The sequence below is a fragment of the Chelonoidis abingdonii genome, chromosome 8, assembly GCF_003597395.2.
Source record: "Chelonoidis abingdonii isolate Lonesome George chromosome 8, CheloAbing_2.0, whole genome shotgun sequence".
Lineage (NCBI taxonomy): Eukaryota > Metazoa > Chordata > Testudines > Testudinidae > Chelonoidis > Chelonoidis abingdonii.
The window spans coordinates 76,262,677-76,290,046 of NC_133776.1; the positions used below are offsets into that span (position 1 = coordinate 76,262,677).

The following is a 27,370-nucleotide window of genomic DNA, read 5'->3' on the forward strand; positions in this document are numbered from 1 at the left end:
CATTCATTTTGTGTGCATGTTATTTTATAGACTCCCAGTTCTTCCAACTATTCTGACAACCAACAGCTGCCATATAGAATCAAGACTTTACTAGACACTTGGCTTCCCCACTTATTTCCATCCTCATGAACCAATGGCAGTTTCCAAATTAAAGTATTGTGTTTATGTCAGCTGTGGCAAGAAAATACTTAGGTTTGTTGGATTCTATGTGGGAAAAGGTTAAGAACCATTTTTCTAAAAAATGGCTACAGTGTAGATTTCTTTTTTTTTTTTTATTATTGTACATCTTGTCCTGCAGATCTTACTAGCAAAAGTAGTCTCTGTGGCACTATACATGTGAATAAGGTTAGGATTGATGCATGTATTTCTTTCTGAAAGGAGCTTTAAGAGTACACCAGAAAATAAAATTACATGAAAGTAGTTGAAAGTAGTATTAAGTGTCACCAATTACTTTTTACCTTAACTGGGAATTGCCTAGATTTTGTGGGATGTTTGATCCTTCATGTTACTCTATTTGAACAGACTTGTTTATGAGTTTTTAAAGCAGTTCATAAAAGGAAATAAATCTGTCATGTACACTTTGTATGGGATTTGACATCAGCTTCTCTGGAGCTTTCTAAGTCTATTGCATAAATACATATTTATAGTGTTGATAGATTGCATGCTTATTTACCCACTAGTCTGTAACAACTCTTTTTGTGACGATATAAATACTCAAGTATGAACTTCTTCAAACTGATTTGTGGGACTCAAATCAAGCTTATTTTAGAAAAAATGAATATTTTGAAACTTGATACTCAAAGTTGATGCTGTTATTGACTAAGATTTTGCAAGTGTATATTTAATGTTAAAATATGTATTATATATTCAAGATTATATGCTGTGGAGATATTAAAGAAATAGTTGTATACGATAATATCAATATTTATTGGGGTGTTTGGTTTTTTTACTTTTTTGGGTGCTTGAAGATTTGTTCCCACTTTGATACCTTATGGCAGTAGGCATTTTTATGTAGGTAGTCAATAGTCTGTTAACAGTGTGACAAGTTGCATTATTCTATAATGTAGAATAATGAAACAAAGATCAAATTGCTTCTTTGGCTAATTTGATATTCTGAATTTTCTGTTCCTTTCTATTAGATTTCCATTTTGACAGTGCCACCAGTGGAACAAGGGCAGCCAGCAGTTCGAATCATTGAGTTGTGTTCTTCAACCATGACATGCATGAGAAACACCTGTAAGTTCAGAATAGATGTATTTTGACTGTTTTTTCTTTTGCTTCCATCAGCTATGAAAACAAATTGTTAAAATATTTGTCTGAATCATTCTTCTGTTAAAAAATTGTCAGATACCTGCTTGAGCAAAATAATCTATAATAGCTTTCTGCTGCCAATAGGAAAGAGAAATAATTCCACTCACCCGTATCTTATTCAATACCATGTACCTAGTATTTCATGGGCTTCTGTGGGCTGCTTTTAGTTACCTAAAAAGATATTTTTGAAAAACTCAGGTACTAGAATTGTTTATGTAAACTCCTTGCTCTAATGCTCCTTATTTCCAGAAGAGTCCCTGGGGAAAGCTGATCATGTAGGTATAGTCCTCACATCCATTTGCAGTTAGGACCACATATTGTTTATATCTCGTTAGTTAAATGAGATAAGTGTAGTACACTATAGTGTAGTATAGTGTATATTCTGCTATAGAAAATACCCAAGACCAAATCTTGTCCCCTTGACTCATATCATTACTGTCACTAAGTTTGATGTCACTGATGGTGTGTGATCAAGCAGGATTTTGCCCTGTTGGTTTAATTATAAAATAGTGCTTGCCTATTTCTTTAACACAGTTCATGAAAATATTCTACTTTATGTACCAGGAGACTTTAAAAGTAGATTACAACCCCACCCATTCAGAACAATATTTAAAATGTTGCGTGGCTACTTCATGATATAAAGATGTTCCCCAAATCCCCCGTTTCCTAACATTTTTTTCTCTCTCAGAAATAGAGGTCCTGAGTAGAGATGGCTGAAAAAAGGGAATCCCCTTCCAAGGAAAAATTTTGCACTTTTTTTTTTTTTTTTAATTTTCCCATATTGGGATGAAATGCCAAAAATGTGAATTTTTTCATGGAAGGGAATTTAGAAAAAAATTTCATTTCAGAAGCATAAAAATGGAATTTTTCAGCGTCCAGTTTGCCCACTGGCAAGGCTGTCATCAAATTACTTGTTAAATTGTGAGAGCCTTCCAGCCTGGCTGCCAGAGAAGCAGAGCACCCTGATATTTAGCTTGCCCCTGCAGCTTCAGGATACAGAGCCCAGGTGCTCTGCCTCTCCGCAGGGGCGGCTTCAGACACCAGTGCAGCAAGCCTGTGCCTGGGGCGACAGGAGGGGCGGGGGCATGCCGGTCATCGTGAGGGCGGCAGTCAGGCAGCCTTCAGCAGCATTTCTGTGGGAAGTCTGCCAGTCCCACAGCTTTGGTGGCAATTTTGGCGGCGGGTACGCCGAAGGTATGGGACCGGCAGATCACTCGCAGAACCACCGCCGAAGGCTCCCTGACTGACGTTCTTGGGGCGGCAAAATACGTAGAGCCGCCCCTGCCTTTCTGTCCCCTGGAGCTGTGGGAGGCAGAGAGCACTGGTGGAAAGTAAAACTGGTAAAAGTTTTTTCGGAAGAGCAGCCAGGAAGGCATCACTTTGATTTTTACCGAGGAAAACTCAAAAGTTTTGGATTAAACCTTTCAAAAAGGGCATTATTAATTGGATAATCATTCTGATGCAAAATGTTCAACAAGCTCTTGTACTGACTTTTGTTTTGCAACCAGCCTTTGCTAGTCCAGTGGTCTGGGGCAATGCATCTGCAATTCCTGTTCCCTCAAGTGGCACAATAACTAGCTAGCCTTGCCACAAATGTGGCCAGGATTGGCCAAAGATGGGACATGGCCAGGGTGTGTTGATTCAGCTTTTGCCACTGATGCAGCTAGGGACCTCCATTTGCAACTTAGTTGTCTTCCACTAATGGGCACCCACTGCCACCACCAAGGAATGTTATAATGTAAGTACGGTTGCATACTCCAGGACTTAGTAATCTATTGAGGATACAGCTTCTGTCACCGATTGAGTGAAAGGGACTAATTAGCTCTGTGACTTACTGTGCTCCCAAATGGAGGTGAGAGAACTGCAGTTCAATTTCAGCCTGAAGCTGTGATGTCACTTTCCAGGTGCTAAATTATTGCCGAAGTCCTCTGTCAAATGAGAAAGTCAGAGCTGATATTTCTGAGTTAACAAATAAGATGAGAAAAAATGAGGAAAAATTTTGGGGGCATCTTTGCATTGTAAAGGGGGCAGTTGAACTATAAAAACAATACAAGTTTATCTTTAGTAGAATAGTGGATCTGTTTGCCACTTAGACTTGCACGCTGTTGTTAAAACTCAATAATAAATAGTTAGACTTAGTCTCCAGAGATGTGTGTGCATTACAATATCACTATTAAACCTGAAGATCTTTTCTCATGAGAGAACCAAGATTAGATTAGCTAGGTTGTGTGGATTATTTATGAAAAATCTTGCAAAAGGTGAGTGTGGAAGTGGGCTTACACCGTGCATTGGTTCCCATGTACAAGGCAAGGCCTGCAACGTTGGTGGATTTTTTTTCCCCAAAGAGCTTTTTTCCTTCTGTTTTATTTTTTACATTGGAAATTCAGGTTTTGTTTATCCTGGAAGACCTGAAGAATTAGCAGGATTATAATATCACTGTTACCAAAAAAACGTGAAACATGAGTTATTGAGAGAAGTGATTTTTTTTTAAATTCTTTGTTTTGTTTTTTCGAGGGAGAGCAATGGGGGTGAGTTCTGTGACCACTTAACTAAAAATCTTGGGAGAAAATTTTTAAGAATTAAACACCCTGGATTTTTAAATCTGAAATACCTTCCAGTAGCCTCTTCTGACTCATCTAAGCAATCCTCCAGCAAAATAGGAAGATCAGACATGAATTTCAGTGCTTCTTCATGCATCATAAAGATGCAAGGAATGGCACAATTGTAACTTCTTTGCCTTTTTAGATTACCTTTAAGCCTAACATCATAAATCCAATCCTGTATTGCAATATGTTGTACTCTACACAGGATTACAAATATTTCATTTTATAAGCACAGCCTTTCAACAGAGGTAGCAAATATACTTAGGAGGAGGGATTTTTTTCACAGAATATTTTGGAAACAGTCTGTTTTGTTGTTTTTTTTAAATGTGTGGTCCTGTTGATCTCCATCTTTTCCCTTTGTTCCTGTGTATACTGTGCAATTGATGTAATTCTATTTGATTTATTTTCATATATACAATTAATCCAACATAACAAACTTCCTACTGTCAATAAATAAACCACTAACCGTCTGAATCTCATCTAACACCTCTTTTTGGAGTTTGTTCTTGAAAGGACAAATTGCTAAGGCAAAATATTGTATCAAGCACATATTAAGTTTTTCTCTTTGTAGCTATAGAATATAGCTCCAATATTAGAAAATGGGATTTTTCCATCATAATAACATTACAAAAGAAATGAGATTTTATCAGAATTGTATGGCTATATTAAATATTTCTGCATTATCCTTTAGTTTTTTTATATATATGTATGTGAATGAAATGACTAGAAGGGGCCTTCCAGTGTTTCCATTAAGTTTCCTATTTATAAGGGTTTATGTCTGAACTGTTAACATTTGATGTGGCCTGAAAAAGTTGAACAAATTGTTCCTATTGAATCTCACAGTAATCTGTTGGTCTTTTCTAAATTCTGCTATAAGGGTTTACCAGTTTGAGACACTTCAAGGAGATAAGTAGAATGATACTGAATAATAACTGACTCATGCACTGTAAACTACATCTGAATTCAGGTCTTCGGAAGGGAAAGGAGGTGAGCTTATCCATTGAACCGCCTAGTCCCTTAAAACTGTTTACAGTATAGAATTAATAAAATTCATTTTAATAATCATTTTGTTATGTATTTATACAGCAGAATACTTTAGGTCACTTGTGTGGCTAATGCTCATTCATTTAAATGACAGATTTGTTGCCTTGGTTTCTTCAATATATTTTGAAACACAACAGGAAGTCAAACCTAGAAAGCATTTAATGTTCAGAATGGTTATAAACTGACAAGCAAGCAAGAGTCTAAATTGAGGTTAAAATCTAGCACAAGAGCATGATGAAATCTTAAACAATTTCCTCCATCCTGCCCCTCCACATTACTTCCACTTCACATAGAATTTTTGTAGCCTTTCCTCAGAATGTACTTGTTTTGATGGATTTAAATTGCACACTTTGATACTTTATTTAGGCCTGGTCTACATGGGGCCGGGGGTGGGGGGCATGTTGATGTAATATACACAACTTCAGCCATAAGAATAGTGTAGCTGCAGTCAACATATCTTATTTTGACCTACCTCCCGTTCTCATGGCACTGGATCGATGGCCACGGCTACCCCGTCAACTCTGCTTTTTGTTCTTATGCTCAATTAGTGATGAACTGTTAATTTTTTTTATCAGAATGTTGAAATAACATGGTGGCATTTGGGAGAGCTAAATTCTAGTAGCAGAGCACATTTCATAAATCTCTTATTTTGTTTTTACATCATTATCTGTAATGGGTTTTAACCTGACTGATTTCTCCCTCAAACAATTACTTAAGATAAGTATACAAATGCATCTAGTCTTTGATCATAGTGCATAAATGACAGGCACATAATCGGTATTGCCAGCTGAGTGGAACCAAACTCCTTCACTTGCCCTAAAAATTGAGACTGTAATGATGAAATCATGAACTAAACTCATCGTTCTTCCTGCTAGAAGAATTACTTGAAGACAAATGTTGGCAACCACTGTAACTAATGCAGTTATACCTGAGTAAATCAAACATAATCAAAATATATACTGATGAGACTTCGTGACTCATAACCATAACCTCAAAGGTAATAAAAATGATTTTATAGAAAGTAAATGATGTGAACATCAGTGATTTATAGCTGTTTTTTTAAGAAAAATAAATTGTATTACAACATTTGAGATAGTAAAACATTTTAATTAAAGTTGCAAGATGACTTTCATTATCACCACATATTTTAATTTACTTATCTTTGTGATATACTCTCTTTTTGGGCTGAAAGATTCCATTCTTGGTTGAGCCAAAGGATAAATTAATTTTTTATATTCAAGAAAATGTTGGGTTTTTTGGTCTTTGTTACCCAAGAAAAGGTTTACTTTTTTTCAAAACTCTGTTTGACTTTGATGGGGCTAGGAGTTCACTGAAAATGTTTGTTTTTGATGCACTTATAAATGAAATAACTTAACTTTAATGCTATGCTGAAATGCTGGGTTTTTTTCTTTTTGAAAAAAAAGATGCCATGAGTTTTTCTTTAAAAAGAAAAAAAAATTTAAAATTACAAAGCTGTATACAGTTTTCTTAAAATAGGGTTTGTGAATGTGCGGTAACATTTTTATTCAATTTTAAGTAATTTCCTTTCATTCTGTTGGCCTGATCAAAAATTATATGTAATGTATAGTGACATGAGAATGGTAAGTTGAAAACCTATTCAGTTTGAGTTGAAAATCTGTGGAGATGCTCACAGCACAGTGCTGCATCTCCACAGTGCTGCAACTAGCATTTTCCTTTCCACCTGCTCCCTGCCCTCCCTTGAGACAGATTGTCTTGTTCTCTGATGAAACTGAGAGGGCAAAAGAGCCAGAAAATACTGTGTGGTTGAGAGTTCGAGGTAACTATCCACTTGGGTAGGAAGAATTGGAGATAGTGAACAGAGTGCATATCCTCTCCATCCATTGCCGCAAAAGTCTTGTACCACTAAAAGGCTTCCAGTCATAGCAACACTGCTTCTTGAGAACTGTGTGATCCATGAGTTCCCCTGTAACTGCTTTCCAGTGGAGGAGTCCAGCAGGAGCTAATGCTTGCTTCAAGATTTTTAATTCTGAACAGCGATCTATGGAGTCCAATAGGGACAATATAGTACAGTGCCTGGCCCCATCCAAAAAGACGACCCTGGGGAGCAGAGAAAGAGACCACATAGCTGCCCCATGGGAGATCAGTGAAAAATTCCATCCCTTTTTTCATAAAAAACAAATATCCAGCACCCAAGAAAATTAAATACTAAACTTATATTCATACAGTAAGGTTGCAAATTTGATCACATGCAGGAAGTATATAGTTTTGTGTTCAGTAGCAAGATTGACTCGTCCATACAGTATGTAGCATTTTCTGTTTTGATTAATTATACAGGGCCATAAATATATACTTTCCACAGGGGAAAAAATCTCTAACAATCAAATTTTTCCACTGTCAATGTCAGATAGCTTTCTACAGTGTATTTCTCAGAGCTTTATACAGTCTCTTTTTTAGATACTTGAAATCATGCTATCCCCGTAGTACAGCCTTGAAAATTGTCATGAATATTTACCAGACCGTAAGCAAAATCTGTTTGTCCCCACGCACTATTTTATCATGATGATTGATGGCAACTTATGATATTTTATTCACATATAAAAAAATGGGCAAATAAATTTTCACAGTCCAGTATTATTTGATATTTAATCAAATATATGTATGTATTTAGTTCTTGTAAACTTGAATCAAAAGCCAGTTCCTCTCATCCTTAACAGTTTGGTGCTCTTCTATGAATTCCCTTCTGTGACTGAAAGTACCCATGTATTCACACTTTGCATACTGTTGTAATAAACTTTGTACAAAAGATGCCTTGTGAGGTATCATTTGAAAACTAATAACTCACTGATCAGTATTATCGTGGTGAAATATATGTAACAATATTATATGTGAAGTTATGAAGTCCCCTGTGGGGTGGTGGTGATAGCTCATGTTCAAAACCACCCAGCTCTGACTAGGCAAAAGTTGTTAAACAGGTCTATGCTAAACAAAGGCATTTGTGTTTACTACTTGTATGTAAATTGAGGTAAACAGGTCCTTGAGATAGCAGGGAGAAGAGATGGCAGGAGACAAAGCACATTTGCATTTCAGCAAACATGAGTAAGAAGAAAGAACATGCAGTGTCCTTCACACCTGGACCCCATGTCGCTGCCTTTACTGTTTAGGAACCAGCCCTTTGACTCTGAGGGGAGATCCTAACCTGAGAATCAAAGAATGTCAGGGTTGGAAGGGACCTCAGGAGGTCATCTAGTCCAACCCCCTGCTCAAAGCAGGACCAATCCTCAGACAGATTTTTACCCCAGTTCACTAAATGGCCCCCTCAAGGATTGAGCTCACTACCCTGGGTTTAGCCGGCCAATGCTCAAACCACTAAGCTATCCCTCCCAAGTTGGTCAGTCATGTTGCTGGGAATCTGTGATCAAGATTTTACCTTGAACCAAGCCTAACTTGTGAAGATTTAGCTACTAGGAATTGTTTTATCTTTGTTTTTCTTGTAACCATTCCTGCCTTTAACACCTTATGCTTCTAGTCACTTTAAATACTTAGAGATAGATTTTAATAAACTATTTTTAATCTAAACTAATCAAGTGTTTGTGTTTAAACTGAACTGTTTTGGTAACTCCAGTTCGAATAGCAAACAGTTGATTATTGACCCTTTATATGAGCAATGGACCTTTAATGTCTGGACTGTCAATGAGAGGGCAGGATGGTGCAGAACACATGTTTGGGGGAAAATTCAGGACTGGGAGTACGTGAGAGTCACCCTGCAAGTGGTTACCAAAGCTGATGGAAGCCAGTGTGTGACTAGTGCACTGCTGACAGCCTGCTGTGGTCAGAGCTGCTAGACCAGGGCTGAAGCTATGCGCAGACACACAGGATGTGATCTGCATGCTGTTATGTTGTCTGTGAGTGGGCCTGGTTGGAGCTACAATAGCAAAACATTGTGAAGCACCCAAGATACAGGGCAGGTGATGACACACCTCACTTGTCTGGATTGTACCCTGATATGTGGCACCTCAAATTTGTGAAAATTTGAGTTGCCCAGAATTACTTATAATCTAAATTCCACCTGTGCCATATAAGGAGGCATCTCTCTGAGCTGTAAGTCCTCTCCATAACCCAAAATCACTTACGAAGTGTGCAGGATACATGACGTCAGCCTCTGTCCTTGTTGTTTCCCTTGTGACGCTCCTTCTCAAACATCAGAATTAAACTTGAATTGACTTAGAAATTTTCAAACAGGCTTTTGATAGCATTTGGCACAAAGATTATAGCAAGTTATGAGATTGTATGGTGTCCCCGGAAAATTGACAAAGCTGATAAGAAAAAATGTACACCAAATCGCTAAGTACAATGAGAGTAGACAGAAAGCTGATGGAATGATTCAGAATGACCAAAGGAGTGAGACAGGGCTGCATGCTGTCACCAGATTTGTTCAGCTTGGTACTGGAAGCAGTAGTGGCTGTGGCACTGAGATGAAACAAGAAGACTCATGTTATGTGGTAGAATAGTGCACAACCTTAGATTCACAGATGATTTTGACATCACACCATTGAATAAGGAGGATTTACAGAGAATAACTGACAATGCAGACTGGGGAAGCAGAAAAAGTGATTGAAGAGCTGCATGTAGAAGACAAATTATGGGAACTGGAAGAAAGGTAAAATCAAACTGACAAAAAATTAGAACAAGTGTAAAAAATTGTGTACTGTTATCGAAGAGTGAGAATTGTGAAGATGACATAAAAAGAAGATTCAGACTTATTGCTGCTGCATTCAGAAAAGTCTGCACAATCTGGAAGGCTAAAAGACATTCCACAAAAACAAAAGTCAAGATAGATGAGACAACTTTCAAGATGGTACTGTTTTTCAGGTTGGAATGCTGGAGTTAAGAAGATAGATTTTGATTGCAGAAATGAACTGGCTCAGTGGAATACTGAGAGTTTCAAGACTGCAGAAAATAAAAATTGAAGAGATAAGAAAAAGTCTAGGGCAAGAATTAACTCTGTCCTAGAAAATTAAAGAAAGTCCTCTGTGACGGTTTGGAGACATGTCAAGACTGGACCTGGAAAGGATGCTATACATAGCAACACATGCCACTATGCAAGGAACTAAAAACAGAGATGTGTTGGATAGACACAGTAAATAATGACATAGGTCAAAAAGATTTAAAGATGAATGAAGCTGGTACAAGACTGACTTTATTCAGCTCTATTATTGCTATTGAGCTGGAATCAAAGAAGATGGAGATCTCATTTCACATGCTCTTGTGTTTTTAAAAAACAAAAAGGATGGTGAACTCACGGACAAGAGAATAGCATCTTCACTGAGACAAAACTTGGATAGTCACCTCAGCTCTGAGAGTATTGTCTGCAACATCTTTTGTGTGGCTGTTCTCAATGTGGGGAGGACATTAGGAATACAAAATCAAACAAAAACCAGCATAAAATCTACTTTAAAATAGAATTTCCCTAGCAGCATCTTTCATGAGTGATCTCTCACCTGAGTAAGATTTGCTGTTCAATCCTAGAGGAACTGCAGCTCCATCTGTGGAATTTGGACTTGTAGACTAACAGTTGATGACATCCTTCCCAGATATTCTGTTGGTAATCTCTTTGGGAAGCATAGGGACAAAGCAGTCATTGAAGCCATGGACAAGAGGAAATAGGTCTTGTTTAAAATGTTGGCTAACAAGTGTTTTCAGATATAACCTGTTGCAATAGTTTAGACAGGACCTTATTTAGATACCTAAATAGAACCTATTAGGGTCTCTGAGCTCTTCTGAAAATCTGGTTCAAAATTATTGGGTTGTGAATATAGTTTTGTTGACATCAATGACTCTAAAAGTTGAAAACTCTGACGGGATCTTTTTATTGTAAGTTTCAGTAAGCTTCAGAGGCATGTTCTGATCCATCCTCCGCTTTTACAAGCTGTCTAGAGAGACACCATAGCTGACATTGTGCCAAGTATATGCATCACTTTTTCTTGTTGCTGTTATTTTTAAATGTGGTCATATCCTGATATTGGAAGCCTTTTTCTGTAAGTGTAAAATCTCTTCTCTGTATCGACCCCATGGATCTCAAATGATATTCTGCTCTCCCAGTATGCACAAAAAACTTACATGAACATGAGAGCTGTTAATGTAAATGGAACAGATTACAGTGCACAGATATGTCACATAATATGAGAAGGGAATTTGGCCCTAAAATTAATATTGGCTTCTTTTGGAATGCACAGTTTCATGTGCTAGGTAATAATTTGAAAGGACTCGAAGATTATAAAACTGAAGTGGTCTTTTTTTAAATAGGATAGTTTACAGAGATGCTGCAATTTCTGGTAGAGTTCTAGCTTTCTATTCAGACTGATTTGTCTGGTGCCTCTTCAAAGCTCTTTTTTCCTGCAGCCTGTGCTCCTCCCTCCAAACTCCCTGCAGGTTGCTACAGACAAAACTCTGGATATTAAACTATTATATCAGAACTATATTGAAATAACTGTTTGTCTGCAACTTCCACTCATGCTAGTAAGACTGTTACTCAAGAGGCAAGTTAAACCTTTTACAGGCAATACTGTGCTAATGATTGTAGTCACACCTCTTTGTTCAACATGTGACTGAGCTACACATAAACCTTCATAATGAACTGCTATCTCAGTATTGCTTTGTTAAGAAAATGATCCGATATTTTTAAGTACAGTGTTGAATGGAAACATCGCCTTAGACTTTGGATTAAATTGCTTGAAAAAACATTCACTCTCTGAACTCCTTTTGAGGTTTTGCAGGCTATTTTGTTAGGTTTAGGAAAGGAAGGAAATTGGAAGTTAAAAGCTCTCGGGTACAAATACCGATGTGTCTGAATGAAGAGATTGAACATATTCATAAAGATCTAAAAAAGGAAATGTACTGTTGTGGATCTGTTTTTAAGGTAGATTTTTATATTATGTGTAATTTAAGTTTAAAAAGCAGATGTTAAATGTTTAATTGACTTGCTCTATAAGAATTAGAGAGTGCTAAATTTTTGCACTGTAAGGGTCAGACGTGGATAGCGGAGTTACTGGTTCCAGTAATGCTTATAAAAAGATAGTCTACCCCAAAAAGTTTCACTTTATGTTTGGGGATCTTTCTCAGAAATTTATCATTACTCTTCCTAAACTGAACTTCTCTGCTCCAAAAATGCAGCTCTTCTCTTAGTTGAGAGAAGTGACATCTGTTTAGAGAAGTCATTTCATGGCGCTGGTGGTTTTTTGTTTTTTTTTTAAGTTGTAATTAATATTTGTATGTAAGGGGTGGTAACAATCATCATCAATCTGTGTTTCCCCCTCCAACAGACTTGGTTCATTTTACCTGCTCATCAACTAAAACTGCTAAAGAAGATTTAGAGCCTGTTGTACAGAAACTGTTCTCCCTAAATGCTGAAACAGAGAGAGGTAAGAAAAATAGATGAAAAGTATTATGGAAAAATTTTACAAATATGTTTACCTTTTGAATTTTAACGTTTCTTCTACTGAACATCTGAATCCACCATTAAGATGAAAACACAGAGTGATCTCCGCTTGGTCGGCTGTTTGGGTATCCATGTTCTAAAGTAAAGGATTCAATATATTTTTAAAAAAAGTGAGAGAACATAATTAGATAAGTCTTTCCTTGACTATGATCGAATGGTCATGGGTAGAGCTTCAAACATTGTTTAGGTGCAACAGTTCTGAATGAGCAGAGCAAGACTTTGGCTATAAATGTCCAGCATTGAAGAAACCATGGGAGGCCTGAAAGCATTTTCTGGTGTTTTCATTTCTAACAAATGTTTCCTTGCATGGGAAAGGTTTGTTCAAAAGGACTTAGACAGACACTACTGCTGAAACATGAATGCAATTTCCAATGCATTACTTGTATCCCATCTTTTTCTTATCCTTCCTTATTTCTTATACTGTTGGCCATCATTTTAGTATTGGCACTCCCAAGATAAAATAAAGTCCCAATAGGATGATGATTTACTTTTCCAGTCTGATTCCCCAGCGCAGTCAGGGCTGTGTTCTTTTCCTTTCTCTTATCCCTCCTCTTACATTGCTTCTTGTCTTCATCTTTTTCCTCCACTTCTCCTCTTGTTTGCTGTTTGTAACTGCAGTTGTACAAATTCTAAGTTGAAGTGAATTGTACACTTCATCCTGAAGATAATGAGATTTCTAGTCACTCTTATTCCCAGTAATGAGTCCCAAAGCCTTGACCCTATTTCTGAGAAAACCCTGGCAGATGTTTTCATGAGCTTTGCCCTTGACATGGACAGCTTCATAGTGCCTGGGGAATGTAGCTGTTGAAGAATGTAGCTGTTGCAAAGAGACGATTGGTCTCTGAGGTATCTTAAGCCAGTTCATCAAAGCTCCTCAAAAATCAATACCAGAATTTTGAATGTAACCTTGTACTTTATGTGGAGGCAGTGTAGAAGGTTGGAGCAGCAGGGTAAGGTACTGTTGGTGGTTGCCGCATTGTGAACGAATTAAAGCTTTTTTTATCATTGGAGAACTCATACTCAACTATAGTGAATTGCCTTCTCATACCAAAACACTGGAACTTTTTTTGTCAATTGGAGTATTACTTTGCAACCAAACACATAAACTAACTAGTGTAGATCATTTTAACAATCATTGCTGATGACCTACTAACTTATAAAATGTTCACTGTGTAGCTAAGGATTCACAGCCTATTTACCATGTTTTGTGAACAGCTGATATTTAATTTTTCACTCTTTTCCTGTTTCTTCTTTTCCCCTTTTCTTAATTCTCTTTTGTAGCTTCAAGGCTCTTTGATAAACTGTTTCTTTTTTATAATAAAAAGAGGAAAAGCTGCTATTGCCTTCATCAGAAGGGCTGATTTACATACATCTTCAAAACATTTTTTTTCTTTCTTTTCAGTTTATAGTACAGGCAAATCTCATTTTTACAAAATTTTTACAAAATTGGAAAATCAAGTTTTTGTAAAATTTGAGGAGACTGCAGTTATCTACCTATTGGACTTTGGAAGACAGATTTTGGACAGAAAAAAGAAGGATTGTAAATACAAGTTTGTAAAGTAGGGAGTTACCTGTATGTTTTATTTCTTGCATTCAGATATTTTATTACTAGTGTGCTCATTAAGTTAAAGCCCACAAAGTTGTATACTAGAGACCTAAGCTTAGATGTATAATCTGTAGCAGTGTTGTATGCCTCCTTAGAGTATCAAATAGTAAATAAATGTTTAGCTTGCAGTTCAGTGTCTTTTTTTTACATTAATCTTAATGTTTAAAGTGATCCAGTTTTGAAGTGATGTATTATTTAGAACCTGAATGAAATTCTTCTATAAGAACTCTGATCAGAAGGGGTCCTCAGGTGCACTGAGGCACTGAAAAGCTAGTTTTCACTGACACACAGACCTTTTTATCATCAGGATGAGGTAGTGGTCGTATTTTAATTAAAATGTCAGAACAAATACTGTTGGAGTTATTGAAAATGAATCACTAGATAAAGTGAGCACTGGGCCATGGCAGGTCAAAGAGAGAAAGTCACCTGGAGAGGAGGACTCCATTTATTTTCCTGCCTAAATGAGGAAGAAGTAACTTTTATGAGCAGTATGAACTTTTTAATATATTAAAATTCATCTTGTTCTGTATTAAAGTTCATGCTTTCACAGGCTGATGGATTTAATTTGTTTTCAAATTATTCAGTAGCGTTAACACCTATTTTTTAAATAAATTGATAGTCATAAAAAATAGATGCTGATGGAATAATATAGATTTATCCTTATGTTCTTGCTATTTTGTTTACAGTACTATGTCGCTTATGTTTTTCTGAATGTCAGCATTATCTGGCAGGACAGTTGGTTCTTGGAAAAAGAATAAATCTAACAGATTATTTTGCAAGGAGTAAAGTTTTATGCAGGATAATAATGCTAGCAGCATTTATTATAGAGGATGTGGAATACCAAAAAGGGACAGAATGAATTTTCGAAACAAAATAGCATCTAAAAATCTCAGTATCAGTATTATACATTCTGCTTTTGCATTGCTTCACTATCTTCTAAGAGGTGTTGCTGGTTTTCCTGAATAACAGGAAAAAGATACAGATAGTAAATGAGGAAGAATTAGAAATTGGTGGTTTCTCATGCATTAAGAATAACGTGCTCTCTTTGATAAACAGAGATAAATGGATAAATTTACCTTTGATTTCCATTTAACAATGACACAACAAAAAAGACAAAATAGAATGACTAAGCTATCTGAATTGGAGTAATTTATTATTTTTATTGTTCTCCATTATCCATGGTTATTGTTGTTTGTTTTCTGTATTGGTTGCCAGTTCTTTCATAAGACCTCCCTTTTGCATTGGGGGTTAGGCACCTTATTTCCATAGGTCCCTTTTAAAAATCTCGCCCTTTATGGTTTGTCAAACACTCTGTTATCCTGTGAAAAGTGCTGTATAACTGCTATGTCATTGTTAAGTGGGAAATGACAAAATAGAATGTATATTGTGAAGCAACATTTGAGATGGGCCCTGTTGCTTGAAAGCAGCAAGTTGACGTGTCATACAGAGGACCTGTATTCAGGAATAAATTCCATGCTCTCATTTTTGTGGTCAGGGGAAACAAATGGGGTAAGGTGAAAATGTACTTGGGAGCTAAATTCAGATCTTCTACAAGCATGTATATTTCCTACGTAAATCTCTGGATGAAACTCAACAGTGATATGTCTTTATCAGTTGGTCAAAACAGTAGGTCTAAATGGAAAAGCAATGTAATTTGCATTTATTTGGCATTTGGTTGATGTACAAAACAAGTGTAACTGTCATACATACTAAAGGGGTGGAAAAGGGAAGTGAAACAGAAAAAGCAACTAATAGGTAGGTATAAGGTAAGATGAAATAAGGGGATGGATAGATAGACTGTTTTACCACTTACACCTGTCTTGCGCAGTACAATGTCATATCAGTGTAAAATTTGGCTTTTGGGTTTTACGCATAGGCAAATGTACAGTCCATAACTACACTTTTTTTTTCCACAGAGAAGCCCTTTTCTAAACAAGTCATGGATAAACATTTAATGTGATTTGCTCTTGAAATTAAAAAGGGAGCACTGAGGGTAACACCAGTTAGTGAAAAGGGTTAGGAAATGTATTGAACTTCAAAATCAGCAACTCCAGAATAAGGTGATCAGTTTAGCACATACTGTAAGAAGACTCTTCTGGGGTCAATCAGGAGCAGTATAAGGCATGTTGGATTCAAATTAACTTGAATTTTTTTACTTTTAACAAAAAACTTTATTCAAAAGTTAAAAATTGTAATAATCCAGCAAGATTTAAAATGTTAAGTGGCTAATTAGGAAATTCCTTTCTTGAAACCTTATAAGAAGAAGAAGTATTAAAAGCACTATTGATATGCTTTAGTGCCTTTTAAAATATATATATTTATATTCTATTACAGTAATTTCATGCTAATAACTGAATTGACTGTTTTATTATACTGAGTTATACAAGTCTCTTATTATATTTGAATGCTGGCCACTGAAAACATTTCTTGCCATTTAGAGTCTGAAAATGGAGGAGAACTGGGAAAGCCCAGAGTCCTATGGGCAGTATACTTCAACATGAGAGATTCTTCAGGCATTGACAGGAATTCATATGACTGTTTACCCTCAAACGTCTATGTCTGTTCTGGGCCAGATTATGCATTAGGAAATGACTATGCTGTCAAACAGGTAAGGGAACTCATATTTTTCAACTTTGAAAGCTTTCGGTTTAAAGGCCTCAAGTGATGCTGAGTATAAAACAGTACATTATAAAACAGAACAAATAGAGTGCATTGACAATATAGTTGTAATGTGCTTCATAGAACTGGTGACTGTTGAGAAATTTTTTGGAAGAGAAGTTGAAAATTTGGAGTTCATAGAGAAGCCAGCTAATAAGGTGCAATACTTGAAGACTTGAAAGTAGGAGTGGGAGAAAAAGAAAGGAATCATTAGAAGACACTGTGGTGGAACACTGGGTTATAACAGAAGATAGGGGCATAATTTAGACATGGACAGAGCTATAGTGTCATTTGACAATAGAGGGAAAGTTTAAACATAATGGGGGTGGGGAAGGGAAGCTAGAGAATCAAGAAAGCAGACATAACTGAAAAGGATGATCCTTGTATCAAGATTTTTGGCTATATTGCAGGTGAAAGATGGGAAGACCAAAGAATACAGGATAGATTTAATCACATAGGAAATAACCAGAGAACAGACAATTTTTTGGCACTAGGGATAAAGAGAATAAGGTGAATTCTGATGTCTTTGTAGAAAAGAAAGCATCACTAATCAGAAAAAATTAAAAGTAGAGTTCACACTGCAGAGTAAATTTTCAAAGTACAGTGGATGTAGTCATGTAACTTCTGTTTGCTTTATGAAAAGGTTTAAGACACCAATGCTCAGCTGAAGGCATGGCCTCCCATTGCTTTGGAGAAGATTAAAAAAAAAAGTTACTAGGCAAATCTACATTTGCCTACCAGTGGAAATAACCTTAACTATGGGGGGAATAAATGGCAGCCCAATCATCCAGGCTGCAGGCAGGTTGCCCCTCAAGTACTGCTATATCCTAGCTCCTCTTTGCCTCCTTTCTCTACTACCATGCAGCAGAGGAAGAATGGATCTTCTTGGTGTCCAGGCCCTGCCTCACCCAAAAAAAGACCCTCAGAGGTATCTCTTCTTTGCTGTTCCCTTCAAGAATCCACCCTAGTAAGATAAGTTGGTAGTTTAGACCTATATACTGCACTTATCACCATGATATGAGTGCTTTCAGTGCCAGCACACATGAACGGTTTTTACAGCTACATAATGTTAAATGACTAGTATTTTTTAAAAGTTGTTTTTTTAAGTGACTCTGGCCAGAGAACATGAATGGAAAACTTTTATTCAGCTGCAGTTTTTTAGGGCCAACTATACGGTTTTATAATGGAATGGCTGATGCAGCCTGAACTGTGGTGTCAGAACAGTATAATTAAGGGCTAATAGTATTCTTCACTTCGTTTTACAAGGCAATAATTTGCTTCCCAAAAGGATAAACTATGAGGAGAACGGATTATACAGAGAGAAATAGTGCAAAACATTAGGATAGCACTATTACATTTTAAATGACTTGTTTAAAAGAGAATTTTAAACTTTTACCATTTTAAACTGAGTGCAAATTAAAAGCTGCTTAAATTACATTTAAAAGTTAATGTGGGGCATATTTACAGTACACTTTTTACCTAATGATGAGCTGTGGTATACCATGTCCACACCATTCTGTTCACAACCTATTATCCACCACCTTTTCTAGGGCCATCGTTGTTTTTCGCTCAACTCCATTTCAATAGGAGTGATATTATTGTAACTGGAAACTACTTCTATTCTTCAAATTTAAAAATTCAAGTTGCTGTAATTCCTCTATATGGCTCTGAAATGACTGCAACTAGAAGTATGTATTCTGTTCTGGGCAAGTGACCACTGAAAAGCTATTTGTAAACTGGATTGAGCTCAGAGGAAGAGCCAAAGAAATGATCAGGAGCTGGGAGGGTTGACATATGGAAATAATATATTTAGTTTACCTAAGCAATGACTAGCTTTCAGTGGAACATAGTTCACAAATACATAAAGGATTTAAACAGCAAGGGGAGAGAGGAATATTTTAGTATGAAACACAAGGATGTTACTAGAAATAGTAATGGGATTAAACTAAGACTGGGAAAATGTAGGCTGAACATAAGACAAACTTCCTGAAAATGAGGAATGTAGTAGAAGTTTCCTCACTTAGGATACATTTAAATTGCATAGGACAAAAGTACTAGAAAATTTACTGTAGGGGGACATGCTAATTAGCATGATGAAGGTCTGGGTGATCTATCTCTAACATAGGTGATTGATTCCATGTTTGCTCTTAGTGATGCTTTCCATGAGTTCCACTTGCACTACTTTTGAGTATTACCAGTTCTTGTGAATCATGTGGTCTGATTTTTGTATAACTGGTAGTATGCTCTATATGACTGACAGTACCACAGTTTCTTTGCAGGTTTTACTGCCAAAAAGTCCAATAACCAGGCTATTTAATCTCAATTTTAATTGGTTAATTTTCTAGTATATCATATTGTGTTTTAATCTGATGTGATATTTTAATTCCCTCTGGGATAAGGCTAAAGAGAGGACTTAGTGCTATTTGGAACTTCCTCTAAAGTCAACAGGAGCTCTAAGTTTAAACCAAGGGCAGAATTTGGCTCCAAAATTTATTTGTTCAACAGCATAACCTGTTTATAGAGTTTTATAGTGTAGTAGGTCAGTGTAGTGGTTGAATCCAAGTTTTCATATTTAGTATAATATACCTGCACCGTATTTAAAATGTATAAGATGTTGTTCATCTCAAGTTAATAGTATACACTAAAGACCCTGTCAACATTTGTGGCACTGCATGCCTTTTCCCCATTATCTGGTGGTATTTGGAAGTATTGAGATTTATGAAATGTATTGGTCATCCTGTATTTCATCCTGTTATTTCAACGGGATTCTGTATACATGTTATTAAATAGAAAGAGGTTATATAGCTTCTGTGCAAGCTATTGAAGGTAGATGTCCAGAATATAGAAAAACACCATACAGTACATTGTCATTTTAATTTTTTTTAAACAGTGTAATTGTTGTTAAACTACAATATCTCTGTAGTTTCTCTACACAGTAGTGTATGTTGCTTAGCTTAGAAATTTACAGATTGGAATGCTATTACCCATGACAACTTAATATCAAAGAAACTATTTACTATATCAGTTACTTACTGTGAATACCAGAGTATTATTGTGAAGAGGCTGTTAAATTATTATTGGTTATTCTGCATGATTTCAACTGAATATGGTTAACTTTAAATTGGTAGACCTGAAAGCACTCTATACTATTAAATTGTTCAATTACAATCAAAGTCATGCTGTCCTACATAGCATACTGAGAAATGCTGTCCATGTTCAATCTCATAATTATCTGACCAAGTTTTAGAGTGGGTATTTGCTGCCTAATTTGATACTGACTATCAAAGGCACATGTACTGCAAATGTTGGTCTGTTTTAGCTGGTGTTTTTCTTTAAATATAAGATGCTATTACATTTTCTTCATCATAGTAATGTCACCAGAGTAACCATTGATAAAATTTTGCTATGGGTTAAAATAGAAATGCTGGGGATTTTTTAAATGTTTTCTTACCTTATCTTTCAAATTTTCCTTTGAGAGTTGATATACAGAGTTTGGACTTTTTTTTTCTTCTTTTCCCCAATCAAAAAATCCATTTGGCTGATTTTCAAATTGAAAAGGCATGGTTTGTATTGTAAAATAGAATTCGTGTATTAGACATGCTATATTCCCCATTTGTAACTGAAAACAGTTTTCAAAGAGGAGAAAAAATGTAAATTAGGGAAACCAGAATTTTACAATGATACCGAAATGAGTCTGTGTCACTTAGATACAAGCTTAGTAATGGAATCCTTCATCCTTGAAATCTCAGTTCAAATCCATTGCTGGTCAGAGGTGAGTGAACTTCATCGTTAGAAGGCTCTTTGGTTAATGTGCATTTGTTAATCTCAGAACAATTCCTAAGAGGACAAGTACCCCCACCACAAAACCCACCTCTGCAATTGGTACTGATTGACCTCATTGTTGGCCAGTGCAAATGCCAGAGATTGGATTGGCAGAGAAACTAAGTTTATCTTCTAATCTCTTGAAGTGATAGCTACACATCAGGATGAGGTATATTGAAAGGAGAGAGTGGGGGAATCTTCTGTTGCCGCTGTCCATGCTGTATCTGCTCTGTGAATAAATAGATCCATTCACTCTCTATTTCCAAGCTGAAAATCCAGCTCCTTTGAGTACCACTAATTTGACAGGTGGAGGTGGTAATGGGAGTGGAGAGTACAAATCTCATCTCATTCCAACTTTATTTAGACCCTGATCCTGCAAAGAGATGCACTCAGGTGGATCTCTGTGCTCTTGTAGAACACATTGACTTCTGTGGGGCTGTGTGCTAGTGCCAGATCCACTTGCCTTAGAGTGTAAGCTCTTAGGGACAGGGAACTTGTCTTCAGTTTGTCTGTACAGTGTATATCATTTGGTGTTATCTAAATAATAATCCCCAAACTGTAAGACTCCTTAGCTCTCCTTGTAAATCAAAATCATTAAATGGCCTATAAAAGGAGATTGCTTTTCCCAAATTAAGTAATAAGCGGATTGCTATTCACAAATTAAGCAATGTAAACAGAATAATAAGATAAGTAATGACACCTTTTGCATAGCTATGGCTAGCTGGGATTTTGCCCCTGGTCCCCGAGATCTTGAATCTATGCAAAATTTATGATTTGCAGGAATTACTGTTCCTTTGCCGTTCCATGCTTACCCAAAATGTAGTGTATTTACTACTGTAATCCATGCATTATTATAGCATGTGTCCTGATTCTTCCTACAGTAAGCATTTTTAACATCAATCACTGTGACAGTCGACAGCTTAACACTGTCACTTTTAAGTACTTAATTACTGAACCTTAACAGTGTCTGGAATAAATTGTTTAATAATGAAATCATTGTGTTACTTCTGATAGCAACTTTATTCTTATTAAAATATAATGTATTACGTTTATAGACACCTTTTCAGAGAAGTATTTATAACTGTTTTTGTAAAATATAAAAATAAATCATGCAAAACTGCATATACATTTGCCATCAAAAATAGTACATTTTACAGTAATAGTAATTAATATTGAGCTATGTATTTAATGAGAAAAACATTAGTAGTAAATACTACATATAAGCAATACAGCTATGATTTTTTTGCTGTTTTTAAAAGGAGGTATTTGGGAGGATAGATGATCTATGTTAAATGTTAACATTTTAATGGCTCCAGTGGGCCTCTAAAGTTCATACCTTTTGCTGCTTCTGTTGTTGGACTGGAACCAGGTGTGTATTCTCAGTGGAAAAAGATTCATACATTTTGTAAATGAAGGCTTCATTTGCAGTATACTGTAGAATGCGCCAACAATTGCTGAGAAGCTCTAAAAACCACAGAATCTGTCTTTTCACACCATTGGTTTTCTTTCGGATTTTTATCTGGTTTTAGTAAAGGTCAGCCTAAAGTTAACTTTTTGTGTTTTCCTTGAATAGGCTGAGACATTTTTTCAAGAAATGTTTCCTAAGGAGGAATTCTGTCCACCACCACCAAATCCAGAAGATATTATCTATGATGGAGATGGGACTCAGCCAGAAGATCCTGGATTCAGTAGTTCATCCAATACAAAAACAGAGCCTTCACCCAAGGAAAGCAGTGATGGAGATAGCTGTAAAGTTTCAGAAGAACATCATGAAGAATAGAACATACTGAGATTGAACCCAGTATTGCTGTCATCTTAGTGGAAGAGTTTGACTTACTTGGGGGGTTAATACAAACAGTTGTATTTATTATATGTGATCTCCCTAGGTTGAATACTATCTTACTTTTTAAGGAGCTTCATTTGATTTTGGTGGGACTGCTTATAATTGAGTAATACTCAACCTGTCACAGGGAGGTTATCAGAGCTGGATCCAGAATCAGAAAATAAAACATTTCATTTTCAAATCTGATTTTAATTTCCTTGAAGACTTTTTTGTTTTTTAGTAATGATTTCTCCACCTTACAAACAGAGACACACTTCAAGATTATCAATAACAACAAAACTTGTGAGTTAGTTAAATATAATAGACAATGGGACAATCATCTGCTGATGTAAATTGTAATAGCTATATTGACTTCAATTTACACCAGCTGACAATCTGCCCCAAAATCTTTCCCTCCTTTAAATTGTATATAAGGAGGGAACATTAAACACTATTGACAGTTCTAGACTGTTCAAGCAGATAATTTTTATATTTGCTGATACTATATTAGTTTTTGAAATTAGTGTCATAGGTTCATTAGTCATATTAAGCAGAAATAAACTGTATATAATAAATACATTGGTCTCAGTTGAAACCAAGTATATTAGTACTTAAAACATTAAAAAGATTTAATACATTCCTTTTTTGACTGATGTCAAGAATTTAACTATATTTGCCAGTGACATGACTTTTACAGTCTAGTCAGGAAGAAAATATAATTATTTAAAATTACTGCTGGACTTTCTTACATAATTAAGAACCACCAGAAATACAGCATGTTTTGAGTCTCTGTAAATATTTGGTTTAAACAAGATTAAGGCCCCAAACTTGCATGTACATAAGGGTTTGCAGGACTAGAGTCTGTAAAATTTAAATAGTTAAAATAGAAAATTTTGGCCATAGTTTTGGAGGGAAAATGTTGGACTGGTTGTAATTACAATTGTCTTCATCCAAAATGATGAGTCTAAAAGTAGTGAGATAGTTGTAAATTATGCATTTTGTAATGATAAATCATAAAGCATATTTATACAAGGGAATTTGTAAATGTATTTGTAAACTTGGTTTGTGTACAGAATTACAAAACCAGAAAAATCTTGAAAAGGTTACTGATAGTAAATAGGCTCTCACTCTAGCGAAAGAAAGAAAGAAAGACGTACATATGGGCTTTTAATTACAAAAAACTGAAATTTGAGTGGTGGAAGTTTTACCATAAAATCTAAACATTTTACCTGAAGTCAAACATATACAATATAATTTGCCAATATCTATACATATATATAGTAAACAAATTTTGATGATTGTCAGAATTTAAACTGCTACATAAGCTTAGATATGATTATACCATTATACAACAAATTATAGTACTGTTTTAAATACTGTACATCAATACAAATAATGCCATCAAATAATTTTTGTCTGGTATTGACTGAAATTATTGACACAGCTAGGATTTTCTACAGTTTTTCAGTAAATGTGCCTGCCTTGGAGATGGCTTTGTGCCATAAAGGTTGATTTATTTATTTTTTTACAACATAGTCAACACAATGTAGAACTTTATTTTCTGTCATGCATCATAATACAATATCCAGATTGCATTTATTAAACGTGTGTTAATGTTTGCATTTTATCACATTTGTTTTTACTAGATAGGCATCATGCTGTGTAATCATAAAGTCCTCAGAAAAAATGTAGTTGAAATCCATTTTGATTGCTAAATAATAGTGATCCTTGGTATGCTTGCAGTTAAGCAGCTAATTACAGATGGTAACAAGTAGCCTGCCTGCCTTTTCATTCTCAGCTACCATTCCTATGTATATATCAAAAAGCATGAATGTAGGTTAATTATAGTTAACATCTACAAATCTGTAAAGAAACTCAGACAAAAACCTGGTTTCTATTTGCTTTTCAGTAACAGGAATCATGTTTGAGTTTTCATCTTTTATGTTTACAAGAAAATAACATTTGTTGTTTGAAAATTAAAAGTTTGCTTGCATGTGCGTTTGTTTCTGTATTTTCTTTCAGTTGTGCAAGAAAAGCACTTTACTGCTAGCTTCTAAAGTTTTGCTGAACTGTTTAACGTCAGTTTGTCACATTGCTATTTGTGATGTGATTAAAGTTTATGTGCATCCTAAGAAATTTGCTTAATAAAAATATTTCATACATTCATGTCAATGTAAAGTAAAAGGTTTGTACGTTACACATTTTAGATAAAACAAGGGGTGTGCAATGTGCAACTTACAAGTCATAAGCTATGATTTTACACTACATTGATTGCCTAAAAACTCTTTTCATGTCTTCTTCATATAGTGAATGAAATCTTAAATGTATTTTTTCCTGTGGTAGTTGAGCACCCAATAGCTCACTTGGAATAGGAATAGACAAGATTGTTGATGTTCTTCTGTTATATAGAAATCATGTATTGAACTGTGGTTTGTTCTCAAATTAAATGATTTAAGCCTACAAAGTGAAGGTTAGGCTTATTTGAAGTAGTTTTTGAGGCTTGTCAGACAGAACATATTCAAAAGATAACATGACTTTTTAAGAACCAGCGATTTATCTGTGGGATTATTAATAAATCAAGTTAAAGAAAGATAAGGTTAATTGAATTTTTAAACAAGTAGCTGTATTATCCTTCAAGCACCTTGGAGCTCATACAATATTCACACCTTTTTTTCTAACAAGTGCTTTGATATGTTTGAATTCCTTTTTTAATGAGTACTTTCTTTTTAACTTTGGTTAATTGGATTAACCCTTAATATTCAAACCTGCAATTTGATGCCACTTTTCCTTCATGGTGGTGTATTGCCTGATCTCTGACAGCAATCAGTTACCCTTTCCTGGGAAGTATTTTCCGCCAAAGAGCTGCTGTGTCTGCTTTTTCTGGTGATGATGATGCTTAGGGCCATTTGACAGGTAATCATTAGAACTTGGATCTTTGCAGACTATGGGGTCTTTCCTCCTATCATTGCAAGGGGATTTATGTGGGTAACTCCCATTAATGCTAATGGACTTGCATATGTAACACTTTCTTGTATCAATCGGAAAATTGACCCCTAATAGAAATCCCCTTTGTATTAGACTTGCTGATGCAGAAGTGTTCAAGAATTACCCGTTCCTGGATGAAGTCCTGAAATTTGAGACACATGCCACCACTCTGCTTTCTCAGAGGAATGCCAGGAGTAGGAAGTGGGGAATTAAGACGTTTGTAAGGAATTTCTAATGTTGTTGTGCGTTTACTTTTAATTTTCTGTTATACTTTTGTAGCATAATGACAGATTTTCTCTAGCAATTTTGTCTTTTTTCCATATAGCTAACATCGTTTTTTTTCTATACATCTTAAAATTGCTGATTTTGCTTAACAGCTTCAACTTTCATGGTGCCTTATATCCTGCCAAAAAATCTTTGTACATGAGCAATGTCATTTGTGTCAGGAAAGCTTTAGAAACAGTGTATAAGCAATCCATTGACTAGCACGCAAAAGGAGCACTAAACATTGGTTTAGTAGAATCTACAGAAGTTTTGGCCATTTTGTTTTTCTAAATGATCAGCAGTGCAGTGATCTATTTTTTTTAAAAAAAAATAGAACTAGCTATTCAAAATATTTGGTCTTTTTAAAAATGGATTTTTTTTTACCCAATTTCATATTTCAGTTGGCATAGAAGGCCAAGGCACACCATTTATTTTTAAGAGGAGTAGTATCTCAAATAGTCTAACATTTCAGAAGTGTGTGTGGAAGCAAGTGGAACTATGGAACTAGACTAACAAAATGGACAATTTTTAAATAAGTGAATCCCACAACTAGGAAAAAATAATTTCCTGAATACTGCAGTTTTTCCATAGTTTTTGGGAATCCATGACAGACTCTTATATCCTTCACATTAGCCATGAGGAGACAGACTTGTTACGCTGCAGTGTTCTACTTAATTCTGAGGAATATCAGGGCTGTTACCTGGACTTTCTGTTTTCTCAGGAATAAGTGGAATGTCTGAGCTGGTCAAACAACTATTGAATGCCCTCCAGTACATTGTGCCCACATGCAAAGGAAGTAGTTGTAGGAGGAGATTGTACCAATTCCTATATATAGATTGCCTAACACTTTCTATTATATATAAATCTTTCCTTTCAGAAACTCTCATCTCCCTATCTTACAATAGCCCTTTCATATGCAATAGGGGGAAGAATCTCAAAATATACAAGTGCCCATTTACTATGAAATTTTGTTCAGCTTTTGCTGAGATATAAACTGTTAACAATTACTATCTCTGGTTTGTGTTCATCAGGAAAATGTCATCATTTCAAAATAACGTCATTTCCAACATTCTAACGCTGAGCTTACAACCACTGCTCCTGCAGCAGCAGACATTGTAGGGGGAATGTCTGGGAGCCATCAGAGAACCTGTAGTGCAGGAAGCAAAAGGGAGCTGGGTTGGGTTCCCCTCCTCCAACCTAGCATCTGGCCCTCATGGCCTACACCCTCTCTGGGTATAACACATGAGTAGAAACTGGGTTTGATTGATCTTGTACGGTCGCATCCCTGACCCAGCAGTTGTTCTCTCCCCATATCATGGGACTAGTGCTACACAACTCCCAGGTTGGGGGAGGAGAGAGCTAACAGGTATAGGCCACCCCCAGGACCCTGTAGCTGGACCCAGCAGTCAATCTCCACTCTGGGATAATAGCCCTTTGCTGCTGCCAGCTAAAGCAGTTCATCGTGTAGCTCAAGCAGTATCAGTCTATGCTGTGGTGCTGGAGGATCAGGATTTGAACTCTGCTGATGTATGAATGGAGGGGGCTGTTAGTTGTACATAACTTGTTTTTATCTTTTTTTCCATTTAAAAATATTAAGAAATTACATTAAAATACATTAAAAGAATATTCAGGTTCCATCATCAGTCACTCAGAAGTTAAAAATGCTAGTTTTATGCATGTCCATACAAGCTTATATCTGCCCCTTTATGTGTATGTATCTTTAATTTTATGAAAACATGCTATTTTTCCACAGGATCCTAGTCTCCATTCATTGCTAC

At 35.9% G+C, this 27,370-nt stretch overlaps 1 protein-coding gene across 3 annotated transcripts in view; it reads left to right on the forward strand.

Annotated features, from left to right (window-relative positions):
* The window catches only part of CHM (CHM Rab escort protein), a 148,928-nt gene extending 124,587 nt beyond the window's left edge, over nucleotides 1-24,341 (forward strand). For all 3 annotated transcript variants that reach the window (XM_032765494.2, XM_075068739.1, XM_075068740.1), the window contains 4 exons: nucleotides 1,140-1,236; nucleotides 12,260-12,358; nucleotides 16,480-16,649; nucleotides 22,095-24,341. In XM_032765494.2, the coding sequence (XP_032621385.1) occupies nucleotides 1,140-1,236; nucleotides 12,260-12,358; nucleotides 16,480-16,649; nucleotides 22,095-22,301 (573 nt within the window). In that variant the 3' untranslated portion in view covers nucleotides 22,302-24,341. The remainder of the gene's footprint in view (nucleotides 1-1,139; nucleotides 1,237-12,259; nucleotides 12,359-16,479; nucleotides 16,650-22,094) is intronic.
* The last annotated feature ends 3,029 nt before the right edge of the window (nucleotides 24,342-27,370 follow it).